General features: G+C 45.3%; 2 protein-coding genes across 3 annotated transcripts in view; one reads left to right on the top strand and one right to left on the bottom strand.

Moving 5' to 3' along the window:
* The window catches only part of RHOQ (ras homolog family member Q), a 45301-nt gene extending 42151 nt beyond the window's left edge, over nt 1-3150 (top strand). Inside the window, exon 5 of the mRNA XM_066595545.1 lies at nt 2306-3150. Within this exon, the coding sequence (XP_066451642.1) occupies nt 2306-2461 (156 nt within the window). The 3' untranslated portion in view covers nt 2462-3150. The remainder of the gene's footprint in view (nt 1-2305) is intronic.
* On the bottom strand, nt 669-22446 carry PIGF (phosphatidylinositol glycan anchor biosynthesis class F). 2 transcript variants are annotated; one of them, XM_066595543.1, is made up of 6 exons: nt 22343-22446; nt 19915-20146; nt 17794-17885; nt 14693-14809; nt 14238-14346; nt 669-2802 (listed from the first exon to the last, which is right to left on the bottom strand). In XM_066595543.1, the coding sequence occupies exons 2-6, from the start codon at nt 20143-20145 to the stop codon at nt 2689-2691; spliced, it is 663 nt and encodes a 220-aa protein (XP_066451640.1). In that variant the 5' UTR covers nt 20146; nt 22343-22446; the 3' UTR covers nt 669-2688. The 2 variants fall into 2 exon arrangements, with proteins under 2 accessions (XP_066451640.1, XP_066451641.1); XM_066595544.1 differs by having other exon boundaries at nt 19915-20150; nt 22343-22434.
* Between the last annotated feature and the right edge of the window lie 8 nt (nt 22447-22454).

Below are 22454 nucleotides of genomic sequence, written 5' to 3'. Positions count from 1 at the left end.
CAGACATGGGCATTAAAAGACAGGTTCTTACCTCTCCGGATCCAGCACGGGTCTCCTCCGTCGCAGACGGATCTTCTTTCTTTAGCGTGGCGCATGCACAGTGTCTTTTTTAAAAAAAATCTCCTGCTTTCCCACGACACACCCGCAGTAACAGCAGCGGATGTGCCGTGGCAGGGACGGCTTCCATTGAAGTCAATGCAAGCCGTCCCTGCGGGATTCGCAGGAAGAGAGAGCATCCTGGGATTTTATTTATGCACGTAGCGGCCGCAAATAAAATCCGCTGGTGTGCGTGAAGAGAGGAATCTCCACACACATCAAGGGGCACATCGAGCAGCGGATCGCCCACGCCTGTTGACAAGCGCGGAATCCGCTGCTCAATTTACCCCGTGTGCATGTGGCCTTACTTCCCTCAATTAACCCCGTGTGCATGAGGCCTTACTCCCACAGCGTTGGGATGGAGAGGCAACATGTTTTGAACTTCACTTTATACAAACTGCTCATACCATTGAGAAGGATAGAGGACCCCCATATTAGTGGTCAATTGGGCCCCCAGCAATCCAACATCCTGTACATAGATAACATATTTATTGTGGGAAAACACCTTAATTGTACCTGTCATTTCCATTAGTGTGTGTATATAAGAAATAACACTAGATCTCACCATTACATGACTTGTATCCAGCATTTATTACACGTTTTACCCTCTGCATTACACATCTCTAATTGGCAGTTTTCCCTGAGCTGATCGGTGGTGTTCTGATGTCTCCTAAACATTACACACGGGAAATCCTGCTTCCACATCGTGCCGTAGCACACCCTTCAAAAGCAGCAGCATCGCCTGGAGGACATTACATAGCAGTACTGAGCAGTGTACTTGTGAATTCAGCAGACAGATGAAAAAAAAAAACCCGTTAAGCCTTCAGCAGTGTCTCCGTATGTTTGTGTCTATCCTTGTACTTGTACTGGCAGCATATGACCAGGTCTCTTGGAGAGCTGATGATCCATCTTGTCTCTGAAGACCAATTGTAGCAGTGAATGATCAGTGCAGTAGATATAGGGGAGGACAAGTCGTGGCTGATAAGTGGAGAAAGGCCTTTTTCTGTAATAAATTAGTTTCTTATATTCACTTGTACTATTGATTTATGTAAGGTTTGTTGAAAGTACGGGATCTTTGTAAAACACGTTATTTTTGAAGATAAATCAACATTTTATGTAGATTTAATGGCTAAAAATGTTATTCACCAGTTAGGCATTAGGGGCCTTTTACATTGCCCGCTGGTTGGGCATGATCAAAAGGCCATGTTCAGATTGTGCTCATACTTCAGGTGTTCACATCTTATATGACACAGTGCTTCCACAAAGAAAAAAAACCTGCACCATACTTTTCTTTTTAGGGACCTGTCCAACTTCGTGGCATACAGCAGGGCTTAGTGCATCTAGAACATATGACATTGAATACTTTCTACTAACATCTGATACATTTCAGTTTTTATTTCCCCCAATTCATCCTGCAAACGTTTTGGCAAGTTCTCTTAAAGATGCGGTGGCCCGTCTACAATGGTCCAAGGCACACCTTCATTGGACAGTTGAGCAATGGAATAACAAATCACGCAACTCCATCTTCGGATCAGATGCACGCCCCTGTGTGTGCAGGATACTGGGGAAGCCTTTTGCCTGAGTGTTGTGCCAACTGTTAAGTACGGTGGAGGTTCTGTTATAACCTGGGGATGTGTTACATGGCATGCTCTCAGTCCGTTGGTTGTAGAGACAAGAACCATGAACACAGAGGTGACCCTGACATTCTACACAATAATGTGCTGCTGACAATGTGACAAAACTCTGGGAATGGTCGGCCATACTTCCAACGCGCCTTCTCACAACTCCAACATTGTTTTACATTGGTTTGAGGATATGGATGTTCCTCAATTAGACTGGCTTCAGAGTCCCAAACTGAACAAACTGGAGCTTCAGGTCAGGAAATGCGAACGATGTCCATCTTTTTTGAGAGAACTCGCCAGATGTTTGCAGAATGAATGGAGGGAAAAACGAGCTAAAGTGTATCAGACATCAGTAGTTAGTATGCCACAGAGTATTTGATGTCATTAGGAGCCCCACTAAGTAGTACTATATGAAAACAACTACTACTCTGATGCTTAGGATACTGTATGTGGGGTAAACAGAACAAATAGTCACCGTCGTTCTTTGCTACATATAAACTGGCTAAAAGTAATGTATGTTTTTGTTCATGTACAGTAAAGCTTTATCGATGACTCACACAAGTAAATGGCTTTTCTCTCCTCGATAGATCGGGGCGTGCTGCTACGTGGAGTGTTCAGCCTTGACACAGAAGGGACTGAAAGCCGTTTTCGACGAATCCATTATAGCTATTTTAACTCCAAAGAAAAACCCCATGAAGAAAAGAATAGGCTCGAGATGTATAAACTGCTGCCTGATCACGTGAGCCGCCGGTACGAGCCTCGCGCACACCACGGTGGTACTACGACCGCACAAAAAAAACTTTATTGACCTGCTTTACAGATGGACATAATCGCTCACAAACCTTCTGAAGGGAGGATGAGGTTTCTCAGGGTCTAACTCCTAGCGATGCTACATGTGTGCAGTGTGGCGACGGCGCTTGGTCTAGTTTTTTGCACTTCAGAGTCCCATCGCACAAGTCATCAGCTCTTACTATCTGCTTTTGTACGTGAGCCGTTTCCTGTTCCAATAAATCCAGAATGGAGCCAGTAGAAGACCAGCAACGTATCCGAACGTAGCGCCGAGCGAGCAAGAGATCGGCCATACCTACGGAAGAGAGATAACAAGTCTATTAGCACAACGGTAGGAGCACAGATACACAAGTACCGGATAGATCCACTACATCTACCCACTGGTTTTCCTTTAATGAATTGTAAGAAAACATTTCTACCCTAGCGCTGCCAGGATCGGCGCTGGGTCACGTTATGGAGGTACCAATACGGCGGGTGGTGAGACGGACGCTATTCAAGTGCCGCTCGTATTGCAGAAAATAATACATGTGATCACTTCTACAACACACAGAGGTGATGGCGGGATCTGAGCCCCGGATCGGGGGAGATTTAGTACAATTGTACCCAGTTTTATAGTCAATAAACATAAACCAAAAGTTGTAAAGCGTGACTAATACCCGTAATATGTACAAGTTTCTGCAGGTAAGATAAAGGTGCGAGTGCGACAGGATCTAAGCAGACTTCCTCTCTATAACAGGAATGAGAATGGCGCCCTGACGTACACGGCGACCAGAATCACTAGTTGTTGAGTTGTCGCCACTCCTGACATGTTTGTTTTAGTAAATACTTGTATTCCCTATGAAATAACAATTCTGGAGCATCTTTTCTTAGAGCTCTGCATTGTGCTGTTCCTCTGTTATTCCTCCTGGAAATCTATTAATAAATTGGCCAACTGAATTTTACTAATTGGGTGTGTCCGTACGCCAAGAGTGTCAGACTGCGTAGAGAAGACACCCCCCAATCAGTAACCCCAGTTGTCAATTTAGGGCTGTTCACATTAGGATTTTTTATGTACGTTTGACTCAGTTTAAACCTCCCTGTACGATTTTAAAACTTAGGATGTTAAACGCTTGTCCGTTTTTTTACATTTAAAAAAGGACGGTTCTTACTGTAAACTTTTTTTGGTTGAACCCCCCCCCCCCCTTACACTTTTTTTAAGGCATTTGATAACAAAAAACATAGATTCCCATCCATTTTCCATTGACTAATGTTAGAAGACAAGGTATAAGTTTTAATATTTTTTTTGGGGGGGGGGGGGGGGGGGGGGGACAGAAAAGTGTGGTACACTATATTTTTCTATGCCACAAAACCGTAAGAGTGGTCAGCTGTAGGCGAAAGTATGCACTTTTGAACTGTTTCGCCAATTCTAGTTAATGGGTACGGCAAGCAATGTGTTTTAATAGGTTTATTTTTATTAAAAAGTTTACGCTTGATGGAAGGTAAGATCCTGGTGTGAACAGCCTCTTAATTCATACATTGCCAGGAGGAATAACTGAGCAACAGCACCATGCGGAGTGCTAAGGAAAGATGCTCCAGAATTGATATTTATGAAGAGTACAAGCATTCATAAGACATGGTTGGAGAGCTGAAGGGAGGTTCTTAAGTTAGATCAGAAGTTTTCTTCAGATTTTTTTTTTACCTTACCCCCCGAATAGCCATATTACCTCCCCCACAGGAGCGGGCCCCCAGCCTTCCCAGAGCCCCGAATTGCAAATGTGTAGAGCTATGCAGTGATACGAAAGGCAGAGCACATAGAAAGTCTATTGGGTGCATGCATACAGCTGTCCAGGGACTGCGGCACTGGTCTGTAGTACGGACCTGTATAGCAATCTGTGCCCCGCCGTGCAGCAATACTACCGTAGGGCACCCACACAGCCTGCAATGCTGCACGCTACCATTTATTTTTCTCTTGGACTGCATGAAAAAGCCTCTGTGTGTCTCCAGGTCATTAGCGGAAGTCACCGCTCAGAGCCATGAGTGCCATACTTGGAGCTGTGGGCATGAGTCCTTACTGGCAAGGAGTCTGCAGTAGGAAACCTCTGTAACCATGCCTCTGGCAGTTGTAAGGACGGCCATATTGGTTTCCCAGCAATAGGCAACTCAAGACTTTGCATCCACTCTGCCTACTATAAGGGGATGGTCTTTCCCTTATGGTTTTCTGGACGTAAATATCCACAGGCAAGGATGTAACCGTTGTCCTATACCAACCATGTCTAGGATACGTCCAAGTGTTAGCAGTCCCACCGTTGTGACTCATCTGAATTGCTAGAATGAAGCGGTGTTAGAAAAGCACAGCTATACCTCATGAGTAGGGTCAGAACCCCCCACCAATCTGACAACGTGCACAAGTCAGCCCTTATACTAAGACAGAACTGTAGAAGAATCTGTACGAACGTCATCATGGCTGCAGATATAAAGTTCCTGTTTCAATGGGGCGATGCTACACTATCCTACCGAAAGTAATTGGACACCCGAGCAAGAATCAAAAGTAGTATTTATTTCCACATGTTAATACTTAGTGGGGCTCCTTTGGCCCTAATGACATTGGATACTCTTTGTGGTATACTTTCTACTAATGTCTGATGCACTTCAGTTGGTATTTCCCTCCATTCATTCATTCTCTACTCAGCATCTGTGGAGTTCTTTAGAAGAAGATGGACACTGTTTATACTTCCTGACCCGCCGTTTCAGTTCATCCCAAAGATGTTCAGGTTGGGATTCTGTGCAGCCAGTCCAATCGTGGAACATCCATATCCTCCAAACAGTGTTGGATGTATGACAAGGCGCGTTGTCTTGTTGGAAGTATGGCCGACCATTCCCAGAGCATTGCCACATTGTCGGCAGCACATTATTGTCTAGAATGTCAGGGTACACCTCCACGTTCATGGTTCTTGTCACTACAACCAAGACTGAGACTATGCCACGGGAAACATCCACAGATCAGAACAGAACCTCCAACGTACTTACTGCTGGCACAACACACCCAGGTTCATCCATCTGATGTGAAGATGGAGTAGCGTGATCTGTCACTACACAGAACGTTCTTCCATTGCTCAGCTGTGCACTGATGACGGTCCTATGTAACTGCTTTGAGAGAACTCACCAGATGTTTGCAGGATGAATAGAGGGAAATGCCAGCTGAAATGTATCAGACGGTAGTAGAAAGTATGCCACGGAGAGTATCTGATGTCATTAGGGCCAAAGGAGCCCCACTGAGTATTAACATATGGAAATACTCAGGCTTGCTTATTGTGGCCATGTAATGCGATCAGAGTTGCTAGAGAAACCTATAATGCTTGGACAGATCAGTGGCAAAAGAAGACCTGGTCGTTAAATAACACGATGGCCGATACTGTCAGAGCTGATACTGGCATGGATATCACACAACTGAAAGCAGCAGTGCAAAACCGAAAAACATGGCCGGGGCTTGCCTCTAGGGTCGTGAACAACTAAATGCTACTTCTGATCCTTGCTGAGGTGTACAGTTATGTTTGGTAGGATCGTGTATCTTCCATTGGTGTATAATCTCTAACGGTGTTATAAATCTGTATCCCTTTTCCTGTATTGGATCGCTGTACGTAATATACGTACTAACCACATTACCCTACAGCGGCTGAAGCCAAGAGCTCCTGATCACATAGGAGGTCTGGAAATGTTGTAGAAGCCTAAGAATTACACCACAGCCCCAAAGCACATTGTACGCAGCCACTCGCCGTAACGTTATAGCGCCCCAATGGATAAATAACTACAGGTCCATACAGTTTCAGTTCTATTCTTGGCATCCCCTAGATCAGCCTCTGTAGGCCATGCTGTAGCATGTGTTAGTGTCTCATGCCAGATGATCTGGTCTAGAAGAAGGCCGCAGACCTTAAAAGGGGTTTCCAGGAGTGAAAAGGAAGAATCAATGGGTAGGGAATGGCTGAATATAAAATTTAAAAAACAGGCATATTTGTCTCTCGGCATATTGTGTATATATATATATATATATATATCTATCAACCAATAACAGGCTCCAAGGGTGCTTTAGCCATGAACGGCCCCTGACTGTTGAAGCCTATGATTGGCTAAGCAGTCGTGTACAATGAATGACACGTGACCGCCAAAGCTTCTTCCACAATTACAGCAGCGTGGACCAAGGCTTTTACGTTGGGCCACATAAGAGGTGGATATGCCTTATTTTTCTATTTTCAAGAGTTTCCTGCCCATAGAATGTTTTTTTTCCCACTCCTGGAGAATCCCCTTTAAATCAATCATTAAAAAGGGGCTGAGACTCCAATATTGATGATTTACCCTTAGGATAGGTCATCAATATCCAATTGGTAGGGATCTGCCATTCGTGACCCCCTGTCTATCAGCTGTTGAAGAGCCAATGGCACTCAAGAGAACACTGAGAACTCTTCACTGCGTACCAAGCACAGCGAGCGCTGCTTTGATTGGCCACTGCTGCCCACATGAGCAGCATGTAGTGTCTTAGACTACCAATGCATACTAATGCACAGTGTGTTAGCAGGTAGAGAAGCGGTGCGGCCATATTTACTTCTCCACTTGTTTTAAATATTTAGGGATGGAAGAAAGGTGTAAGCCGACTCCTCTGTTTCCGGCCAAAGTTACACTTTATAGTGGTTGTCCGAGATTTAAAGGGGGCTTTCAGGATGGAAAAAAAAATTATGGGTAGGAAATTGTTTAAAATGAAAATACTACTCGCCTGTTACTGGCCTCCCAATCCCCGTTGCATCAAACCTGGAAGCTGCTGTAATGGGCACTTGCTGTTCAAGGATACTCCAAGCAATAGCACCTGACCACCGACGCCAGCAATTAGCTGCAGGTGTCAAGTGTGCAACGAACAGCACGTGACCATTACAGCAGCTTCTGGGATCGGGGCGGCTGTGCTGAACCTGGGGGGCCATTTAACTGACGTACTCTTACTTTACACCATTCACTGCCCAGAATTAGATGTTTCGTCCCACGACCCCCTTTTAACGTTTCATTTCTCTGTTAGCTCACACACAACAACACTTTTCAATTAGAATCATCTTGTAAAACATGCTCCTGTGTGTAGAGTGCTGTTACAAACAGTGGTGCTTCAAAGTTTGTGAACCCTTCAAAATTTTCCATATTTCTGCTTCCATTTGACCTAAAATTATATCAGATTTTCACAAATGCTCTAAAAGTAAATAGAGAAGCAAATCAAACAAATGAGTATAACAGATCAGTCATTTATTTGTTGTAGATGATCTTGAGCAAACGGGCAGCAATGTTCATTTTGGAGAGCAGAGGCTTTCTCCTTGCAGTCATGCACACCATTGGTGTTCAGTGTCCTCCTCATGCTGAACTCATGAACATTAGCTGATGTGAGAAAGGTGTTTAGTTGCTTAGAGCTTACCCTGGGTTCCTTTATGAAATCGCAGACTATTATACTCCTTGCTCTTGACATGATCCTTGTTGGTCAACCACTCCTGGGGAAGGTAATAACGGTCTTTCCTCCATTTGTACACAAACTGTCTGACTGTGGAATTGTGGAGTGCAAGCTCTTTAGAGTTGGTTTTGTAACCTTTTCCAGCCTGGTGAGCATCAACCACTTTTCTTCTTGGGTCTTCAAATATCTCCTTTGTTCATTCAAGGATACACTTCCACAAGCGTGTTGTGGACATCAGACTTTGGTAGATCCCTGTTCTTTATATAAGTCACCCAACTCCTGTCATCCCATTGATTGAAAACACCTGACTTCAGGTTCCCATACCTTTGCCACGCACAGGCGTGATATTGGCTCCTTTTCCCCAATAAATAAATGATCAAGTCTAACAGTTTTGCCTCATCTGTTTGATTTGGTTCTCTTTATCTACTTTTAGGACTTGTATGAAAATCTGATTTAGGTAACTATAAGCATCAGTATTGAAAATTCGGAAGTTTCACAAACTTTCAAGCACCACTGTACTCGTTACAGTGCCCCCTGCTGTTCTTCTGACTCGTTCTAAGAAGGTCCACCATATGTGTCCACTGGCAGTGAAAGGAAACAAATTCTAATGGGCAGGACTGAGCATGTGTGACCTCCAGCACTGGGCACATTAGGTGGACGTACTGAAAGGGAATCAAGGGAACAGCAGGGGGCGCCATAATCAGTATGTAGCACCAATATCCACACCCAAGAGCATTTTCCTCAAGGATTCCAATAGACAAATTACTTGATTTAATAGAAGAATGCAAGATTGAACTGTGGGACAAAACCCTCCTTTCTTTGAAACTGAAACTGACTTTTATAAGTAGGGCTGTGAACATTATACGAGGAAAATAATGTATGCATGTAAGTGGAAGAACATGAAAGGGGTGCGCACGAGACCCCCACTAGTGATGCCGACTCCTCTCTAGAATGAACCAGTGTGGCTTTTGTAGAGCTGACTTTTTTAGATTGCTGCATGTTGTACAGTGTAACATAGATATGGTGGCAAGGTATTTTCTATCGGTCTATTACCTTCCAGGCACTGTGTTTTATATTGCTTTTTTTTTTTAAACATCCAAGCGGTACAGAATTAAAGACTAAATTGCTGGAGTTACATAAAGACTTTTCAGCACAGTTGAGCAGCCGGTATAAAACACATACGGACTGGGAGACAATGTGTTATTTTGTATGTTCAAGGCCTCTGTTCAGCAGCACATGTAAAAGGTACGAAGAAAAACCGGAATTGCCTAGAGCCGAGGTGTCATCGATGTCTTGTGAAAACGCGCATCATTTCTTCACCCGCAGGCGAGCTTGGAAAAGAACCCCAAAAACTTTAATGCGAGCCTCTGCACAACTTGATCACGCCGATGTGCCTCAGTCTTTATTTGGAGCAACTGTCTCTGATGCGATGAGTTCATGGATCATTGCCTAATAAACCTGTGCAGTGTTTACTACCAGCGTCTCTGTGTACTGACTGCTTTATAGTAACATACATCAATCGCCTGCAGGAGTATTGGTAGGAGTGGTGGTGGTGGTGGTGGTGGTGGTGGTGGTACAAACGTTGGGACCCCCCCGCCCCCCCCAAAGATCATGAAAACAGCACATCCCGAGTCCAGTGGGTGAATACGTGACCACTGTGCCATTCACTTATCTCCATTGGCTGCATAGAAGTGAATACAGTTATCCATTCACCGGGCGGCCGTGAGATGCCCAGTTATCATGAACCTATCTGATGTTCACAGGTCCCAACATTGCCTGCCCTATTCTCATCTGTGGAAATGGACGAGGATAGGACATGGTGACATTTTTCTACACAGATGATTGATCTGTGTGGAAAAAAAAGCCCCTTTGTGAACAGCCTCATTGCCTATTATGGCCGTGTGTGCCGTCCTTGTACTCAGACAGCACACAAACCAAAAATATAGCTGGATGAATAAGCCCATAAGAGCTATGGACACTTTGGGAGGAGGGCAATTTTTTCACCTGACTGCATGCATTTTAGGCTGACTATTTTTGCAGTAGGGTTTAATTAAACATTTCAGCATTTGTCTTCTGCAGCTTCTACATATTACTGTATATAGAAACTGCAGTCTAAGTCTCAATAGGAGATCTGTCAGTGAAGGACTCCTATTTCAATATGGTCAAAATCGTAAAATAATGTATTCGCTCAAAATATTTATTTCAAAAATGCTCTGTTCACCAAATATTAGAAATACTGACTCCTCCGCCCTCTGGTTGTTTACCGCTTTTTTTCCTGAGGAAACAGACCACCTCTTCTATGAAAGAAGCAGCAGAACACAGCGGTAGCTGGGCTGAAAAGTTAGTGCACATGCGCTCCCGAGACCCCCGCCCATCAAATTTAGATGAAAGAAGTCCACAAGCGCCGGCCTCCTCTGCTATTTCTTTCCGTAGAAGAAGTGTTCTGTTACCCTGGCAACAAGCAGTAACAACCAGAGGGCAGAGGAATCAATATCTGCAGTAACTGGAGAACGGAGCATTTTGGAAATAAACGTCTTATGGGTGAGGGCATTGTATTATTATTTCAATCACACTAAAGATGGGAATTCCCTATTAGGTACCTTTACATGGGTAATTACCACTTGTATAATCGCTTGAAAAGCAGTTTTCGGTAATAGTCGTACTGCGTACACACAGCCACAATCGGGGCAAGAAATTGCTTACTAGTCACTTGTTTCAGCTCAATGAATGGAAGCGACTAGTGAGCAACGTCTCTCTCAGTGTGAACAGGGGTTGTTCAATCTTTGAAGGACTGTCCATAATGAATGGAGGCCGGCAGGCAGAAGAGATCTCTCTGACACGCTCCACCTCCATTCACTGACCGAATAACCCTCCTATGTGAAGGCAGAGAAGAGATAGTTGTTGGGATGACCGTCGGCTGCTTATGCACTTCACAGTTGTCCTGTAGCTCTGGTTTTCCTCTGCTCTCTCTTTCTGCATTTTATCATCAGCTAATTTATCACCACAGCAACGTTTGTCTTTCCAGCAGTCATAAATTAGGGGATAACTGCAGGAATGAAGAGATACAGACAGAAAACTAAGCAGTCAGTCCAGCCTCACTGACAGACCTAGTCAGACTTAGACTGCAGTTTCTATATACAGTGATATGTAAAAACTGCAGAAGACAAACGGTGCAAATTTTAAAATTAGTTCCTGTTAAAGTGCTCGTCAGCCCAAAATACATGAATTTAAGTGATAAAAACACCCCCCCCCCCCCAAAAGGTGTTCATAGCCTTCAAAAGGGGTTGCACCAGAATGAACACTCATCACTACTGAGACCCCCACCAATCCTGAGGACGGGGGTCCTATCTACCCCCTCCTCTTCACTGTGGACTTACTACACCCTCTGCAGTGAGAAGATTGAGTGAAGCAATGGTCGCGTATGTGTGATGCTGCTCCATTCATTCTCAATGGGGCCACATCAATGGGGGTCTCAGTGATGAGACCCCCCCATCAATCAGACAGTCACCACCTATCCTATGGATAAGTGATACAGGGTAATTCTGTTACCTCTAAGGTCAATCACAGAAAATGGCCGAAACTTACTGGGTGAGGAGTGCATATAGATGCATCCTCCTCTCACCATGCAGGTAGCTGACTACCAAATGGAGGAGCCAATAACACCTGTATAGGACACCGATAAGGCAACCACTCACACTGCCTCCTGATAATGAGGGGGGTGGATGCTTGGTGTACACTCCCACACATAGTGGATACAGGGTGCCAGACCATTCTGATATATGTAGTTCAGCATGGAGGCCAGCAACCTATTAATGACGCCATGATAATGCCTTGCATTTATTATCTATCATTCACATGCAGTGTGGCATTAAGACTCCAGGGGGAGCCCAGGGTGGCAGTACCAATGTGGTTCACTGATGGATATGCAGGGCAACCCGCCGAATTATCATGGCGTCATTAATAGGTTGCTGGTCTGCATGGTGAACTACATATATCAGAATGGTCTGGCACCCTATATCCACTATGTCTGGGAGTATATGCCAAGCATCCACCCCCCTCATTATCAGGAGGCAGTGTGAGTGGCTGTCTCATCGGTGTCCTGCACAGGTGTTATTGGCTCCTCCATTTGGTAGTCAGCTACCTGCATGGTGAGAGGATGCATCTATATGCTCTCCTCAGTCAGTAAGTAACGGCCATTTTTCTGTGATTGTTTTTAATTCTTGATTTCCCCTTCTGTGATGCTGTTACCCCTAAGGTGAATCACTTGAGCAGTGTATATGATATAGTATGCAGGAGGCTGTATGGTGGCAGATGTAGTCTCCCGCAGAAAAATCCCTGCAATCGGAAGCGTCCGCCTCCCAACATTTACATCCTTGACTCGTATGACGATGGAGTAACTTTCCATTAGCAGTCATGATCTATAAGTCATTTATGGCAATGGCTTCCTATGAGTCATCCGCAAAAGCTATTTGATAGGATTATTACTCGGGGAAACCTTACATATGAGGCCAGCATCCAATTTCATGCCGTATTAGAGCCTAATGAACGGCTATAGATGGGTAATTAGCCTGCTCACCTGGATGAGGTGGGAGACCATTCATCAATATTCAGCGGCTAATGACACTCACGCGTTAACCACTTGGCACCCAAATTAGTTTTGGCCTTTCTAACCAAGCCCCATCTGACATGTCGCGTTACATGGTAATGACTTGGGATTGCTTTCACTTATCCAAGTGATTCTCAGTTTATTTTTGCGCGACACATTGTACTTTTTGTCTGTTATAAGTTATGTTTAACAGGTCTTGTGTTTATTTAGAAAAAAAAAAAATCGGAAATTTAGAGAAAATTTGGAAAAAAGCGTATTTTTCTAAATTTGACATTTTTTACTTGTTGGACAGAGACTCATACCAGACAAAATAGTTAATGAATAACATTGGAGGATCTATAGAATCTCCCCATAAATCACTGTTTGGGCACAGAATGAGGCTCAGAGGAGAAGGAGCGCTATTTGGCTTTTGGCCCGCACATTCAACTTGAAATAATTAATGGAAATGGCGTAAAATCGGCAGCAGTTTAAGCGCAGGCAACGCGGAGATTTCATGAGATCCTATCCACGCATTACAGCAAAAATCTGCAGCGTAAATTGACCTGCCGTTTCGATTTTCAATCCGTAGCATGGTTGCATGAACAAGGCTGCAGATTAGCCCTGTGACATCACAATATAACGCAAGCCAAGCCGAGACTGTGACCCACCCCCAAAAAAAAATTCACATATAAAGGTCTTATGATTTGGTCGAAAGACCCATGTGATGGGCAAGGTTGTCATGTAGCCATAGCCTTATACCTATATCCCTCTCCGAGAGGGCGAGTAGAGGAAATTAGTATAAACTGTATCTAAGGCCTCTTTCACACGGCGACAGCGATATCGCATCTGTGTTCTGTGCAATATCGCCATATGAAAACCCGGCGATATCGCAATTTTGTGTCACTGCAAAGTCTTGACTTTGAAATATATACCCAACCTGAAAATAAGCCCTATCTGCCTTTGAAAAAAAGCAATCCATCACCTATCAGTTGCTTTCTGTTTTGGCGCACTTCTTCTCTGCAGGTCCCCGCCACACTTGCTTGTGGTCTTCAGCCAGCGCTTCCTGGTCAGAGGTGCAAAATCCCCGCCTCCAGGAAGCGCTGGCTCTGATTGGTTCTCCAGTGCCATGGCTCAGCCAATCACTGCAGTGGTCGATGAACCAGTCACAATTAATGCAGCGCTTGATGAAACAATGCTGCATTGATTGGTTCTTTGTGCACTGCTCAGCCATCGTGTTGTGGGGGGCGGGATTTATGAATTGGCTGAGCGGCGTTGGTCTCTGCATCTCCGGCGAAGATGAACCAATCACAGCCATCGCATTGTTTTATCGAGCACTGCATCGATTGGCTGGCAGTGCTCGAGAACCAATCAGAGCCATTGCTTCCTGAAGGTAGGATTTATGAATCCTGTGACCAGGAAGCGATCTTCTGTTGGCGGCTAAGGACAGCAAGAAGCGTGTTGGAGCTCCAAAGACTAGTGGGAGGACATGGACCGCTGCTGCTAGGTAAGTATAATAAGACATCCCCGGAAGATAAGACCTAGTAACTCTTTTGGTGCAAAAAATATTAGACAGGGTCCTATTTTGGGGGGAACCCGCAGTATAACAAGTGGTCTTTATATAGACCTGTGCTCCATAAAATGTGCAGGGAGGGGAGAACAGTTATATACCACATATAGTTAAAGGACTTACCTGCCAAGGCCTGTCCCAATCTAGTGGTATAGGGAATGCTCCCAGCCAGGCTCCTACTATACTGCAGAAAGTGGTTATTTGTAGACTGTGGTCCCAGACGGACATGGCCCTGTGACAAACCGAAGAAGAGATTACAGAACAGTAGATCCGAAATGTACGATATTATATATTACATAACCCAACAGGCGAGGGGATATCAGAACAGCACATATAGAAGAATGGTTTTTGGTCTTTATAGGGGTTGTCCACCTCTCCATCATTGATCACCTGTCCTCAGGATACGTCATCAGCAGTTGGCTGGTAATGGAGGCACTGTCCCCATTGAATTGAACTCAGGCCACTGCAATGTGTGCTGGTGTCCCAAGCCGATGAACTATTGATGATCGAGCCTGAGAATAGGCCATCAATAATGTAGAGGTGGACAATTCCTTTAATTTCTGGAATTAAGAGCTTACCCATCTTTACTGAACACTCTGATCCAAGCATGAAAATTTGGTCCCAGTATACAAAGGCAGCGAGATGTGGTGAAAGACGAGAGCAGAACTGCAAACAAGAAGGTTTCCCCCACTGATCTGTATGGAAAACAGGAAAAAAACTCTGTAAATCAAAACCTGTATCTGTCGACACATGGAAGCAAAGCTGCATGCACTGAAGGCTGGAACGAAGATCGCAGGTTCTCGCACGTTGATGGCGCTGTGACCTGCAATCCGCAGTTGCAGAAAACGCAACTCAGGTGAATTTTGGATGCAGTTCGCATGCAACATTGCCACAACAGCCAACTATATACACTCACTGTCAAAACAATCCCTTCCTTAGGTGGAGTTGTCGGAGCGGAATGAAACTTTCTCTATGATTGTAACGTTGATTTAAGTAAGTGACTAGAATATCAGAGCAAAATGATCATTTACTGTGGAGAACTGATCCCTTGAATGGAGGCTCTAGTACCCCGTTGTATCGCCTCTAGCTTGGATACAAGATGTGATACAGGCAGGCATGGAGGCTCTAGTACCCTGTTGTACCGCCTCTAGCTTGGATACAAGATGTGACACAGGCGGACATGGAGGCTCTAGTACCCTGTTGTATCGCCTCTAGCTTGGATACACGATGTGATACGGGGGGGTGGTGGTGGGGGGGCTCTAGTACCCTGTTGTACCACCTCTAGCTTGGATAAAAGATGCAATACGGGGGTGGGGGGGGGCATGGAGGCTCTAGTACCCTGTTACATTGCCTCTGGCTTGGATACAAGATGTGATATGGGTAGGCATGGAGGCTCTAGTACCCTGTTGTACCGCCTCTAGCTTGGATACAAGATGCAATACGGGGGGGCATGGAGGCTCTAGTACCCTGTTGGACCACCTCTAGCTTGGATACAAGATGTGATACGGGTAGGCATGGAGGCTCTAGTACCCTGTTGTACCGCCTCTAGCTTGGATACAAGATGCAATACGGGGGGGCATGGAGGCTCTAGTACCCTGTTGGACCACCTCTAGCTTGGATACAAGATGTGATACGGACGGGCATGGAGGCATATAGGTTATATATGTTACCCTATAGCATATCGGTCCACATTTGCTGTAACTGAGCCTCCAGATGGTTCAAACCCATAGGCTGTCGGAGTTGTCATCCCAGTTGGTCCCATACATGCTCTATTGGTGATAAATCTGGTGACCAAGCAGCCACTGAAGTGTGACAATGTTGTGGAGACCTTCCTGTGACCGCCTTGTGTGCGCGGCCGAGCATTATCCTGCTGCCTCTGAAGTCGCCATTGGAGGAACACATGTGGTTGCAGGATGTCCTAAACATATCGCTGAGCTGTCATTGTCCCTCGTACCCCTGATTACAGCCCGTGTAGCGCTCCTCTCACCTCCCAAATACAGCAGGTACCCACAGCGCTCACTGGGAACTGTTACTGAGCGCCACCGCCGATCATGTGATGTGGAAGTAGCAGCACATTAATGCCAATGCTCAGTTGCAGTTCCTGGGGTACACTTTGGGTATCGGCTGTATTTGGGAGGCGAGAGGAGCGCTACACGGGCTGAAATCACTTGCGGATCCACAGCGAATTTCGACTCGAGTCGAAATCCGCATCAACAGTGCGGATTTTGCCTGCATTTTTTATGCAAAAATGCTGCAGGTCTTGCCACATAATCTTCCGCAGCCTTTCTGCCATGTGTGAGCACACCCTCAGGGTACCTGCGCGAGCACACCCTCAGGGTACCTGCGCGAGCACACCCTCAGGGTACCTGCGCGAGCACACCCTCAGGGTACCTGCGCGAGCACACCCTCAGGGTACCTGCGCGAGCACACCCTCAGGGTACCTGCGCGAGCACACCCTCAGGGTACCTGCGCACGGATGGAATTGCTGTTACATGGGGATCTTGTCATGAATTTGCTACAGATTTCACTCTATGAGTTGCAAAGTGTGAAATTGGTGGTAAAAATCTGCAGAAAGAAATGACATGCTTCTGATATAAAAGGTCACTCTCCGAAAATATCTGTAGCATGTAAATTAGATTTATTAAAACCACATCTACTTTATCTCAATGAAGTTTATTAAAGGAAGCTATCCAAAAATGTTATTACTGATGACCTGTCATCGGGATCGATCAGTAGTTGATCAGTGGGGGTCTCATTGATGGCCTGGCCAGCTGTCAATGCGGAGAGAGCTGGAAGCAGATAGCGCTGTCTGTACTGCAGTGGCCCAGTTTGGTACTGCAGGAACAGCTCCTATTGAATTCAATGAGAGCTGTGCCTGTAGTATCAAACCGGGCTACTGCAATATTGACCGCGGTATTTGCTTCCAGCTCTCTCCGTACAGACAATGGACCGGGCCATCAGCTGATCATCGGGGATCCTGAGCAATGAACCGCTGCCAATCAACTACTGATGATTTATTCTGGAGGATAACCCCTTTAAGATCTCATATACTTTGCTGCCACAATATTCACTGTGGAAAAACCACACGGAATACGCAATGCATGCTTTTAACCCCTTGGGCTCGTTCACACGTCAAACAGCGTTGTAATTGCGTATCCCTTCACTTTTCCCTGCATATGTGTGTGTTTTTGCAAACATATACCTGCATTTGTACGTGTGCAAAAAAAAAAAAATGCTAGCAGGGAAAATGCCCTAAAATGATGTTCTTCCTGGGGTTTTTTTTCAAATTCATTAGCATGTTTCCTAGCAACATGCGTGAAAAAAAAAACGCAACTGCTACGCTAGTACTTGTGTTGGCATTATCACACACCCATAGAGAACAATAGGGCGCGTAATACGCAATAAAATAGAGCAGGCTGTGATTTTTTTCCATACGCAAGCGTGAATGGACCAATGAATATCTATATACTTTCATTGACTCTATTCACCGCGTGGGTAATACGCTGTGAAAATATGCCGTGTGCATTTACCCTTCGTGTTCCAGTATATTTAACAGCAAACTATGCGTTCATACTGTAATCTATAACTTTAGAATTATATACTTAGGATTCCTATAGCTTGGAAGTGTAAGACTCACCGAGTATTAATATATATATGACCGAGAGGGGGAGACACTTACTCTACAAGAGGTGCGCCATACAGGACGATAATCCCATGGAACAGCAAGCAGGAGACAAAGAAGTAGAGGCAGGATCTGTACAGTTTATTCACCTGGAACATATAGAGAATACTACAAGTCAGCGCTGTACTACTCTATATGGAGTAACATACCACCATGTATTTTGGTCGGCCCGGCTATTTGAAATGAAAGCCCGTTTTAAATTTTTTCAGAAACAGCACCACACTTCTCCATGGGTCAGTTCTGGTATTGCGACTCGGCCTCATTGGAGTGAATGCTCCAATACCAGACAAAGACCATGGACAGGCAAAGCGTCATCTAAAAAAAACAACCTTTTTTTAAATCTTACCCAACAGTCATATTAACGGTGGTCACTAACAGACTCAACCTGTCAAAATGAGCTTTCATGGCACAGCAGGTTTAGTCTCCCATCCAGGAAGAGCAGGAGCTCAGCTGTCTGATAACAGCCAGGTTTCTGCTCAATTGGCTGGAGTTGGAAAAAAAAAAACCTAGATCCCGGCCGTTCAACCCCTTATATGCCGTGGACAGTAGTAACTGAGGCATCTAAGTGATTGACAGAGGGAGGGGGTTCCCTCTGCACTCACAGGCCTACCCATGATGCGATTGTGGGTCAGGCCTTCGGGTCTGTCACGTGAAGGTACCTTTACTCAGAACAACTACTGTTCAGATAGTCGCTCAGAAACGTTGTTGACGCCAACGAATAATAGTTGTTTGTTTCCTTTTACACAGAGCGATGATTGTTCATCAGTTATATCATTCATAGAGAGTATCTCCATGCCAATACAGTCACAAGTTGTTCAAATATGAATGAGCGAAAACTTTATGCCAGAACAAAAACTAGTTTTTATTTTTGATAAACAAAATGACCGGCAGCGTCCCGCTGGACACTCTGGAGGCGACGGGTTTACACTGAACAATCATTTGAATTGGGTCTTTCAAGTAATTATTTGGCCAATAGTCGTAAAAGTAGCTTAAGGCGGCCTATTAAACCCTGCTGGAGGCTGCTGTCATGGGCATACTATGTGCTACTACAAAAGTAATGCAGAGCACTGTGCCAGGGGTTGAATGATCGCATGTACAAGACACCATAAAGGACTGAAAAATAATGGAAAATAAAATTAAATAAAGTTTTCTTTTAACCCTTTCCAATCCAATTTCTATCCTGGTTTTCCTAGGGGGGCTTACTGTTTTTCTGCTGTTATACAATGGCACTATCTGCTGGCTAAAGCCAGTACTGCATGAGGTGCCACGTTGGATAGGCTCCGACAGCAGAGAGGCTGGCAATATACAGTAAGAGAACCCCGACGGACGTCTTCCAACATCGGAGCTGTACAGCCTTAAATCATAATGTCTTCAGGAGGTCAGACAGTGGATTGGAAAGGGTTAATTTTTAATTAAAAAAAACAAAACAAAAAAAAAAAAACACACATCATAATAATAATAATAATAATAATAATAATAGGTATCACTATGTTTCTAATGACCCAAACTATAAAAATACAGGGCGATTCAAAAAAGAATGGTGCAAAAGTAAAAATACCTTTTTGGGGGTAGAGTAGCGGATTTTTGGATATGCAGATCATTGCACACTTCACTCTAGTAAGTCTGCCAGAGCTCTTCCTCCAAGCCAGCATAATGCACACAGTACCCACTCCTGGCTGGTGGGTGGTGGCTGGGCTTTTCCCTCCTCTACCTGGGCTTCACTTCTCTTCCCTCGCTCTGTGGTCACCTACTGTTTTACTTTGCAGTGTACTGATAAAAAGGATCCCTTCAACACTGAAGGCGGACAGAAACCCTTCGGTTTGCTTCCCTGTCATTGACTTTAATGAAAAAAAACAAAAAAACAATCCAAGACAAAGTGAACAGAACGGAGTCAACCTGAACCCGAACTGAGAACAAGAAAATGTATTTCTCTCTATGGGTCCAGTTTGTTTTCCGTCTTCTTTTTTTTTTTTTAAACGGAACCAGAGACTGAGGGACAGACACAGATGTGAAACGGCCCTTACGTATGCGCCATTCTTTTTGAAGCCTCCTGTATTATGTTAACGCATTTAAAAAAAAACAAACAAAAAAAAAAACTTTGTACCAAAACTTTATTACCTTGTGTGTAAAGGAGCTTCTTTTGGTTGAAGGGTTTGGTTTCAGCGTTAGGAGTAACAGAACATTCACAGTAATGACGCAGGCGGAGCAGACGCAGAGCCAGGTCAGGTGTGATCCTAGAAGTGAGAAGTCCTCGAGGAGGAACGGCGGTACACCCAGAGAAACGACAACGGCCAGACCGCACAGGATGTGTCCTGCCGACAGCCTCCGGAGCTCCGCTTCATCCATCATCCTGCCTCCAACAGAAATGAGAATAATGGAACATCAAATAACACCCCAACGGCCCCCAAACCTCACCCCGTTCTCAACGGATCGCGCTGAACACACAGGAGCGAAGTCTGAGAGTCCTTTATTACCCCAAAGAGAGCGGATCGACTCTATGGGACTGCTAGCGGCTTCACTTCGCCAGTCCCACGGCCAATGAATGGAGTGGTAGCATTCAATCTCCTCCTCCCTCTGGAGAAAAGGGAGACGCCCCCTCCCCAGCTTGTGATCGCTGGCGATCTGAGAGATTAGACATACAGGATAGGTGATAAAAGTTCATTCTGGGAATAACCCTTTGAAATCCGCTTCTATTACCTGTCCACAGCATAGGTGATACAAGTCTGATTGGTGGGGGTCTCACTGCTGAGCCCGAAAATGGAAGTCCCTCGCCCCCCTCTCCTCTTCACTGCATGCTCTCTGCACCCTGCGCGGAGCCGTCCTATTCATCATCAGCGGGGGTGCCGGAGACAGCAGAGCACTTGTACTCAACCATTTCATCTCCAATGGAATAGTACCAGGTATGTGCGACCACCGCTCCATGCAACCTCCATCTGAGCGGGGGTGGGGGCCTCAGTGGTGAGACCCTCACCGATCAGACTTGTATCACCCACCCTGTGGATTCCGCATTCCGTTATTTTCAATGGGTATCGAATCATGATGTGGGTTTGAAATCCACAAATGTGGGGAAAAAGAAAAACTGGGAGCGTCAAATCTCACCTCTAAAACCGAAGCAAGTGGCCACTTATGGGGCTCAATCCACGTGCCGCCCGACGCATTTCACAACGCAAAGCTGCAGTAGGAACTAAACACAATCCTTCGGTTCTGGACAGACGAAGATGGCCTCACTCTTCCCAGACACTCTGCACTGGTAGTCTGAGGCCGGGCTCACATGTTCACCAAAAGCCTCCATTAATTTCAATGAGACCTCTCGGATGAGCGTTTTAGCGCAGCGTTTTCGGTGCACGCTAAAATAAACGCTGTATATTCTACTGTACAGCACTGCAGGGCGTTATTGCCGATCTACATCGCCCGTTGAAATGAATGGGGTGCATTAAAAATGCTGTAAAATGCAGTTTATCTAGTTTCTTTGCCACGGGGGAGGGGAATAAATAATAAAAAAAAAAATATATATATATATATATAGGTGACGTCATCAGCTCGCTTTGCCTCTGTTACTGCTAAAAATGCAGTAAAAAGGCAGAAAAAGAAACTCCCAAAAACGCTGCTCTGCACGCTGTAAAATGATGCGCTAAAAAAATACAGCGTTTTTACAAACGCTTGTATGGGAGTGGCCTGAGGCCGGCTTTACTTGTGGGCGCCAATCCCCATACACTATCTTGGCGTGTATGTGCGCCAAGGTAGGGCATGACGTATTTTTAATTTTTTTTTTAATCCAAATGAAACAGGTGCGGCAGACACACACGGGTGTGAGCGGCCCAATAATCATCAGCGTGCTACTGGCATCGCGTGCAAGACGCTCAGCGACAATCTGGCCTGAGTCACTACATCCTCTGTAATCGGCCAGCGCTGCTCACTTCAAGGCGCAAATCAGAGCAGCATGGGGGCACTTTGAGGGGGTGATCCACGGACAAAAAGTTTTTTGTTTTTTTTCAAAAAGTTTTCACGCCTCAACTGAATGGGTGAAAAATAATGGATCGATGGGGTCCGGAGAACAGGGGTCCACGGGTGCGGAGGTCACGCCGCTGATCCATTTAATTCAATGAGATTATTGGACCAGTGGTACAACTTACCTTTAAAAAAAAAATAAAATAAAATAAAAAACTCCAAAAAGCGAGGCAGAAATCTGCACTCTTCCCTGCGGAGTGTCAGCAGCAGACAGACCGCATCGACAGCCCCCCATCTGCTGCGGATTGTGGCGCCCCCTCATTTAAAGAGGTTTAATCCGCTGAGAACATCCGGTGCTATAATGGGGGCGCCGCAGATCCAGAAATAATTTCAGGATTTTTTCTGCAGCGACATTTTTAAAATCTCATCCACTTTGCTGCTACAAGCCAGGAATAGCCACCACATTGGGGCCATCACGTGACATTACCGGCTGTAGAGGGGACTTTACTTACTGCAATGCTTACTATAGGAGGAGCTGAAGACTGGAATATCCACTTCTATCTATCTCAGTAGCCGCCATGACTCCGAGCACACTCACCTGCTGCTCACCGCTCCATCCCCCTCTACCTGCGCCCAGGTTAACCGCAGCTCCACCGCCAGCCAATCAGAGCGCGACCCGTACAGCCAATCGTGGCAAGAAGCCGCTAACA

Source organism: Eleutherodactylus coqui, chromosome 3, assembly GCF_035609145.1.
Source record: "Eleutherodactylus coqui strain aEleCoq1 chromosome 3, aEleCoq1.hap1, whole genome shotgun sequence".
NCBI classification, from domain to species: Eukaryota; Metazoa; Chordata; class Amphibia; order Anura; family Eleutherodactylidae; genus Eleutherodactylus; species Eleutherodactylus coqui.
This window is presented reverse-complemented; position numbering and strand designations above follow the sequence as displayed.